This window comes from Myotis lucifugus, unplaced genomic scaffold (genome assembly GCF_000147115.1).
Source record: "Myotis lucifugus unplaced genomic scaffold, Myoluc2.0 scaffold_208, whole genome shotgun sequence".
Taxonomy (NCBI): domain Eukaryota; kingdom Metazoa; phylum Chordata; class Mammalia; order Chiroptera; family Vespertilionidae; genus Myotis; species Myotis lucifugus.
In genome coordinates, this window is record NW_005871256.1 from 564,841 (window position 1) to 573,343 (window position 8,503).

Here is an 8,503-nt window from a genome sequence, read left to right on the forward strand (position 1 = left end):
CTCCCTGAGGGGCTTCCGGGACTGTCTTGTGTTGAACCCCCTGTAGGGCAGCCCGGTCGCGTCCAGCTCCTGCCAGGGTGCGGGGTCTGCTCTGCTCTGTGAGTGGCTCCCTCCTCCATAACGGCCCCTTTCATGCCTGTCTTTGTGCTTATGAGGCCTCTGATCTTTTTAAAAAAAAATCAACTGTATTCAGCATTGAATGACACACATGGTGAGGAGGTTGGCCAAGTCCCGCGCCCTGGTCACCGGTCAGAAGCCCTGCCTCGCTCTGGGGGCGCCCTCCATGTGCTCTGCTGAGAGAATCGCCCTCCACCCAGCTCCCCTTGAAGCTGCAGTGCGGCCTTCCACGAGGCCGCTCACAGGTCCATCCGGAGCCTTATCATCACCCCCAGGAGAACCCGGCCCCATCAGCACTCACTGCTTCTCACCGCCCCTCTCACCCCACCCCTGAGCCCAAGCAAGCACCAGACTCCTTTCTGCCTCCATAGCTTTGCCTGCTCTGGACATCTCTACTAATAAAAGGGCAATATGCTAATTAGACTGGGAGACCTTCCGGGAGACCTTCCGGACAAAGCCATGGTGGCAGGGCCGAGGCAGAGGCGGTTAGGGGTGATCAGGCCAGGAGGGGAGGGCAGTTGTGAGCGATCAGGCTGGCTGGGGGGGTGGGGCAGTTAGGGGCGAGCAGGCCAGCAATGGGGGGCAGTTGCAGGCAATCAGGCCCACAGGGGCAGGGGGGCAGTTGGGGGCCAGCAGGCAGAGTGGTTGGGGGCCATCAGGGAGGCAGGCAGGTGAGTGGTTAGGAGCCAGCGGTCCCGGATTGCGAGAGGGATGTTCGACTGCCGGTTTAGGCCCAATCCCACAGGCTGGCTATCCCCTGAGGGGTCCCAGATTGGAGAGGGTGCAGGCCAAGCTGAGGGACACCCCCCTTGGCTCGAATTAGACCGGACAGCCAAACGACCTTCTGGACGTCCTTCCTGATGACCTTCCGGACGAAGCCAGGGCTGCGGGGTTCCGAGCCCCTTGCTGCACGAATTCCGTGCATCGGGCCTTTAGTTTCATATAAGTCAAATCCTACAATATGTCAGTTCTCCTGATTGGCTTCTTTCACTTATCCTAGTGATTTTTGTATGTTAATTTCAGATCCTTGTACTTCACTGAATTCTTTTATTATTAGAGTTAGTGTTATTGTTGATATGCATTTTCCAGGCATACTATTATTTATAAACAGAATTTTTCTTTTACCCATTGTTAGGCCTGCAATAGATTTGGTATTACCTAGTGATCAGCAATATACCAACAATTGTAAAAATCCCCACAGAGAGCTCGAGAGACCCTCATAGTTGTCTCCGTTCTCAGGATAGCGCCTCCTTTAAAATACGTACTGACCTTGATGTTTTACTTTCTTTTTTAACGATTAGGTTTAACCCAGAAGACGTTAGCTAAAAAGTTTGAGTTTCCCATACATTTCAATGGAGCTTCCAAAGTAATGAAGAAAAAGAAAAAGGTATATTATAGAACCGGGGGATGAGCAGCGTTGAATTTTACATTAAGCTCTCTAAATACAAATGTGTGAATATGCTCAAGACAGTACAAATAGTGCCATCTTTTGAAAAGTTTAATTTACTGAAATGAAAAAGTAGAAGTAATTTATCAAAAATGGAATTTGGTTTGGAAATACTTATTAACAATAAAGACTAGTCCTTGTGTTTGAAGGTATAAAACACAGTTTAATCAAAATGTAACCCACCGGGAGATTTTTCAGAGCATTAAAATATATGTTCTATAGACTGTCACAAATTCTGATGGATAACATAGGAGAAAATCATGGATTTCACAGAAAAGAATGCATCTATTGGGTCATGTTGCTTTTTTAAAGACAAGGAACGTACATTAAGCATCTGGCAGGAAAGCGGACAAGGACGAACCGTTAGTGCTGAATCTTTTCCCCTCTGGCCCAAAGGTCATGGTAACCTGAATGTTTAAACATATTCAAGATCATTTGCTCATCTTTCATTTCCACCATATACTTTATACTTCAGTTTAAAGAAATGGTTAGTTAATAACGGCACATAAAGTAATATTTTCTGAGCTTAGTGTGTGAGTTGTAGTTTACATATAGTATAAAATAGCATTCAAGGTGACTAACCCTTGCAGCAAATGTATTTTGAATTTCCCACTAGAAATATTTTTTCCAAGAACCAATTCCTCTTGGGTGAGGAGAAAAGAGCAATAGCCAATATTATGACTATTGTGTACCAGACACAGTACGTGCTTTACAAATATTTTTCATTAATTCTAATAATCGGATGTTTGAGGTTTTTCCTGGATGAGATTAAGACACTTGCCCAGTGCCAAGCAACGGCGAGGGGCAAAGCCAGAGTCTGAGCCGAGGTCTGTGCACTTGCTTCCGTGGTCCTCACTCTCCATTCTAGCACATTCTTGCTCTAGTCGTTTGGCTTTGGTGTGTCTTAGTAGAAGTGTTTCTTATCTAAAATAAAACACATTAAAATGAAATTACTGTCCACTGGCTTAGACATAGAAATAGAAATTCATTATTTTTATTATCTTTTGAAACAAAATCGAATGTGTTGGAACCATTTAGGTAGAGCTTCGTAGACATGGCCTTGGAGAGGAAACTCCATCCAGGACAGGTGCCTTAAAACAGAGAGGGAATGCTGGGAAGCTGGGCAGAGAAATCAGAATTCAGTGATCACGGAAGACGGTTACATTTAAGTTTTGAGTCTCTAAGTGCTAATATTGCTTTATAATTATAATATCAATTGACATGCAGCACAGTTGAGTCACTCCCAGTCGCCTCCATCAAAATGTAGGTTCTTAGTACAGTCACTCGATAACAACATCTATTTTGACAGTAAATCTGCCGAATTTAATTTTGCCTTTCTGCTCAGTGTTCCTAACCTGTACTTATCTTTTTTTTAAGGTTTCAGTGTGGAAAAAAGTACACAAAGTCATTTCTAGAATGCTCAAAGAAAACGAAAAATATAGACTCAGGCTGAAATGCCAACGATTAGCTGGTGAAAGTAAGTTATAATATTTATTGTATTAAAGGACTGGCTTCTATAACAGTTTAGTTTCCCTGGATCACATGAGAACAGTACTTTTCCTAATTGTCATGCAAGGTCCAGAACTCTGGAAACGAGGCTAACCACTGTTCATCATCATTAAAAGTACAGCAAACAGCACAGCCGTGAGGTAGAGTAGAGGCCGGAGGAGGCGGGAGTGGAGGGCTGCAGAGGTGAATGCTGACGGGAATTTAGTGAACAAGGGAGCACGCTTACCTCTTAAATCTGAATTTCAATGCCAACCTTTAATACAGATTACAAAGCTGATCCCTAGTGACGAAGGAAGACACTGTCAGCAATGTAAATTATATGTCACTTTACATAGTCACATGGGTGCTGCCATCTAACTTAATGCATTTGGCAAAACCTGCCCTTGAGCTGTGGCCTTGATGTCACTTCATTCCTGGGAAACATCTTGTAGATTAAACCAGGTGCTAAAGCTGCATCAATATTGAGTTCCATGCTGTGGCCAGAGCAACACTAGATGTGATCTAGTACATTCATTAAAGTAATTGGATTCGCACGCAATTAAGTTGGATAAAAATCTCTGCGTATGTAACTAATAACGCCACACAGATTGATAATCATAATAGTTATTTTCTTTCCTTCACATGCATGTCCTATCACACGTGTTACCATGCTGGATGTTTCTGTAGGTTCTTAGTACAGTCACTTGATGACAATGTCTATTTTGACAGTAAATCTGCAGAGTTTAATTTTCTGAAGAATATTTTCAAACAATAATAATTAGAAACGGAACGCCGTTTTGTAAACAATGTGACACTAGAAACTCATTACTGTTTGTGTAATAGTGCATCAATAATGGCAGAAATTGTTTGCAATTATGGCATATATGCCAGTGTTCAGATTAGTGATGCTCTATTTTACTTTTCTTACGCAATTAAGAAAGAGAATGAATGGAGCAGGAGAGTGATTAGGAGAAAAAAGTAGTCAGTGGTGTCTTAGGGGAAAGGATGTTTGAATAAGCGGCACCGTGTGCAAAAACCCGGACCTTGTTCTGAATGTTAGTCCAGATCCAGTAACTTGAATAAACATGCTGGGTCAGATCTAGTCTTGCTCTGGCCGTAACCTTGAACTTGCGGGTTCTCTTGTGCCTCAGCAAGAGGCTTTCTATTAACCATCAAACACTCTTGTAAGGATTGTTTAACAACTTAAAATAATATGCTGTGTTTTTCAGAAACAGCCTCTTACAAACAAAAGATATCCTTGTAATTCGTTATTACAATTTTAAACCAGATTACAAAAACTAATAATCCCGCCTTTAAGATGTATTATAACTTATTCCCTAATATGCATTTATTAATGGGAAAACCTTTCCTAGAGGCCCACTTGAATTCCTTATATTTTATATTGTTTCTAGACTGAGATTACACAAGATGAATCTTCTCATCGTCTTCTGGTAAGAATCTATTTTTATAACAATTATAAAGTATAGACTTTAACCCTTTGAGTGCCAACCAATATCCTAGGAACTATGCTAAAATTGCCAAGGCATTTTTGCTGATTTTACAGCAGTTTAGGAAAAAAATTATGAATCGCAAGTAAATGAACTTACATATTCAAAAACTTAAGGAAACCTTTACTACATTTGTTTTCATCTTTGACATATATTGTTTGCTGATTGTATTATAAAATACTAGTAGAAAAAAATTTGAACAAAACATATAATGTTAAAATAGAGGGACACCCTTCTCCAATATCTTCCACAAAATCGTCATCTTCACAGTAAGAATTGACATATTTAGCAATATCATCACTAATAAAAGCAGACTTAGAACTGGACACCATTTCGAAGCTTTAGGGCTACAAAGTCTGAGTGTTTTAAACTTTATAAAATCGTAGTACCTGTAAAAAATTAGACAGATAAATGCCAGTGGTCAATTTTAGAACTACAAACATTCGGCATCATAAGTAATCTGCACTTAGGTGCCATCTGTCAATAAAGAGTGAACTACTAGCATCTAATAGTGACACTGCAGGAGGGGCGCGATAGCGCTCCTGGCACTTTTGGCGAAAGACAGGAGGAGCGTGATCATGCTCCCGGCACTCTAGGGGTTAAAATTTCCCCTTTATATTCTACTTTCTCCAACCCTTAGTGTATACCCATTGCTAACTCTAACCAGTTTCCTTCCTGAAACCAGGGTTTGGCACATAGTAGGCACTCATTAAATATTTGTTGACATTTAATAAACTATTTGGGCCCCATGTCTAAAATGCTATTGAAACTGCTCTCTCCATGGTCCATCGTTTTCCTTTTTGTTCCTGTATCTGCTCAGTTCTCTTCTCTCTCTGTGCCCCCCCCTGCTGCTTCCCGCGGTGACAGGTCCTCTTCCTATCCAGCACGAGGGCACTGTGGCTTCCATTCTTTGGGGCGCTGAGAGGTGGGCTTCCTCATTTCTCTTACAGTGGCTTCCCAAAGTGGCAGTTACACAACGTTCTCACGAAATAGCACAAGAAGTAAGGACTGTAAAGTAATTCCTAGTTTTGTTTCTTCCTTTAGTTATAACTTAATTACGATGAGACTAGGATTTGTGGCAGCGTGTTCTTCTGTGACTGTTCAGCAAATCTGCCTGTTTCCCGTGGAAGGACACGGTGCCCGGGCAGATGGCCTAGGCCTTGCCCGCCACGCAGTGTCCAAAGCCCCCGGCAGGGCGGAGCCTGCACCGTGGGAATGTGCTGGGTAACTTTGAGGCTGCTGAATTCTTGGGGAAAGCTTCCAGATTTAGCTTATGAAGCTCAAATCCTTGTAAAATGAGACATTTACTTGTTTATGCTGTAATTTGTGCTGCACAAAGTTTTGTGGTGAATGGGAATGTTCATTTCAATGTCGGCTTTTTTTATATAACTTACAGTACTTGACATAGTCAGGTAATCTGTTTTAATGATTGAATGTGTCAGTATTTATTAGATTTAAAACTGTCATGCTGGATCCAGACTCAGTGTGCCTCACTGTTCCAGAGCGCTGGGTAGTGGAGACTCCTAGGAAAAGAAATGTTCTCGATGGGTGCTCTACATCTTTTCATTGTTATCTAAACATTTCTGGTGAAAATGTATTAAACCTCTGTTTTTTTAATAGAACATAATAAACATAATACAACTTTTCTCTGCTGACAATATCTAGAAAGTACTCACATCTGATCACAACCCCTTCCGCCCGCCTCCCTGCCTCTCCCACTCAAGGTAACCATCACCGCATCTGTGCACATGATTACTGTTCACGTTGTTCTATCGCAGTGTCTATATGTCTTCCTGAAAGTGCGTCTAGGTGTCTGATTTTCTATGAGGCATTATGTCGCATATACTCTTCCGACTTTTCCTGTTACTTTGTAACATCCGTGCATATTGCTGACTGCCATTGGGGTGCGTTTGTTTTGCTCTGCACTTTCTAAAAGTCAAGTAAAGTGTGAGGGAATCGCCACGTTCCTGGGAATAATGCACTCTGAGCCCCGATCATCTCACTGCTCCTCAGGATAAACTTACTAACCACTTGTTTAATCTGTTTAATTTTAAAGATGATCCTAAATGATCCCTGTGCTGTTAGAACTCTGGTGTGTGCCTAGAAACATTTGTATTCCCAGAGAAGTTACAACAGGAAAGGAGTCCACCTGCGGATGCTAAGTGAAGGGCTGTCTCGCGGCTCCGTGGAGCACCCTCACTTCCCTGTTCTGTCCTTTCTGAGGTTCTGAGTGGGAGGGACACGCTCATGTTTCTGGAAGTGTCCCAGTCTGATCTCAGGCGGCTCCATGTAATGGTCACTTGTTAGTCGGGCTTCCTGTGACCCTGCTGTGCCCTCCTAGGACTCTCTGCCTGGGATTGGTGATGTTTAGAGAAACCTTTTAAACAGGTGATTGGATGAGCCCCGGGTGTGGGCGTGTCATTTTAGTATTTGTGTTATGTGATTGAGTACAGGCCAGAAGCCAGACCTTTTATTTTATTTTTTAAAAATCACCATGAAATGGAATCTTCTGGACATCAAGAGACAGAGACCGACTAAAAGCTGAACTGATCCCAGCAGAGGTAATGCCAAGTGCAGAGCCACAGACGTGCACTGCCCACTCCTTCTTGCAGGCGGGAGCTTCAGTTACACGCCATCTGGGGCAGTGGCGGGAGTGGGCCAGCCCACACGAGGCTCCTGCCTTTTGTGAGCTGGGTTCAGGGGGCCTTCTTTAGTTCACACGTTTATTGGTGTAATACTTACTGAGGACATATTATGTCCTAGGTTCTGTTCTAGGCACTGGGGGAGCAGAAGGGAAAAAAAACATATTAAATGTCTGGCTTCAGGGGAAGACATAATAAACACCTAAAGTATTCAGTATGTTTAAAGAGCAGGTGCTATGGAGAAAAATAAAGGGTGTGTTGAGGGGTGCAGTGGAGGGAAGGCTCCACGCAGAAGGTGACATGGAGATGAAACTGGAAGGAAGGAAGCCAGGCGTGCAGAGGCCGGACTCTGAGGCTGGAGGAGAGGGAAGAAGAGGTCCCGTGGGGGAGGGGGGAGAGGAGATGAGAGGGTAACAGACGCCAGACTGTGTGTCACAGTTTTGAGGACTCTCCTTTTCCTCCGAGTGAGATGAGGAACTGTCGGAGCGTTTAGAGCAGAGTAGTGACGTGAGCCGCCGACCTTTAACAGAGCTACTCTGGCAGCTGTTTTGAGAAGGGACTGGTCTTAACTTGAGAGTCAGTGAGGGATGGTCTTTCTCCCTGTCTTCTCATCTATAATAATAAAAGCATAAGATGAGCCGAAACCGGTTTGGCTCAGTGGATAGAGCGTCGGCCTGTGGACTGAAGGGTCCCAGGTTCGATTCCAGTCGGGGGCATGTACCTGGGTTTCGGGCACATCCCCAGTAGATGTGCGGGAGGCGGCTGATCGATGTTTCTCTCTCATCGATGTTTCTAGCTCTCTGTCCCTCTCCCTTCCTCTCTGTGAAGAATCAATGAAATATATTTTTTTAAAAAAAGCATAAGATGCTAATTAGACCGGACGTCCTTCCGGACGACCCACAAGGGCTGAGCTCCTTGCACAAATTTCGTGCATCGGGCCTCTAGTATAAGCATAAAAAATCAAGCAGGTGGAACTTCTCTGCAGAGAGGGACTTTCCTGGGAAATTTGCAAATTCTAACGCTCTCTTTCCTTGGCAAACACATATAGTCCATCTCCTGGGAGGGGACACTCACACTCTTGTTGCACTTTAAGAACTACAGGTATATGAGACAATACTAAAAATCTCTAATAACTGGGGAAATGCACAAAACCACAGTGACATCTCACCTCACACCTGTTAGAATGGCTGATATCAAAAGACAAAAAAGATAAGTTTTGATGAGGATGTGGGGAAAGGGAACCACGTGCACTGTTGGTAGGAATGTAAGTTGGTGCCACCGCTGTGGGAAACAGTACAGGG

General features: G+C 43.5%; 1 protein-coding gene across 1 annotated transcript in view; it reads left to right on the top strand.

Annotated features, from left to right (window-relative positions):
* The window catches only part of NSG2 (neuronal vesicle trafficking associated 2), a 57,648-nt gene that overhangs the window by 10,373 nt on the left and 38,772 nt on the right, over positions 1-8,503 (top strand). The window contains exons 2-4 of the mRNA XM_023761454.1: positions 1,419-1,504; positions 2,942-3,041; positions 4,465-4,503. Coding sequence (XP_023617222.1) covers positions 4,481-4,503 — 23 coding nt within the window. The 5' untranslated portion in view covers positions 1,419-1,504; positions 2,942-3,041; positions 4,465-4,480. The remainder of the gene's footprint in view (positions 1-1,418; positions 1,505-2,941; positions 3,042-4,464; positions 4,504-8,503) is intronic.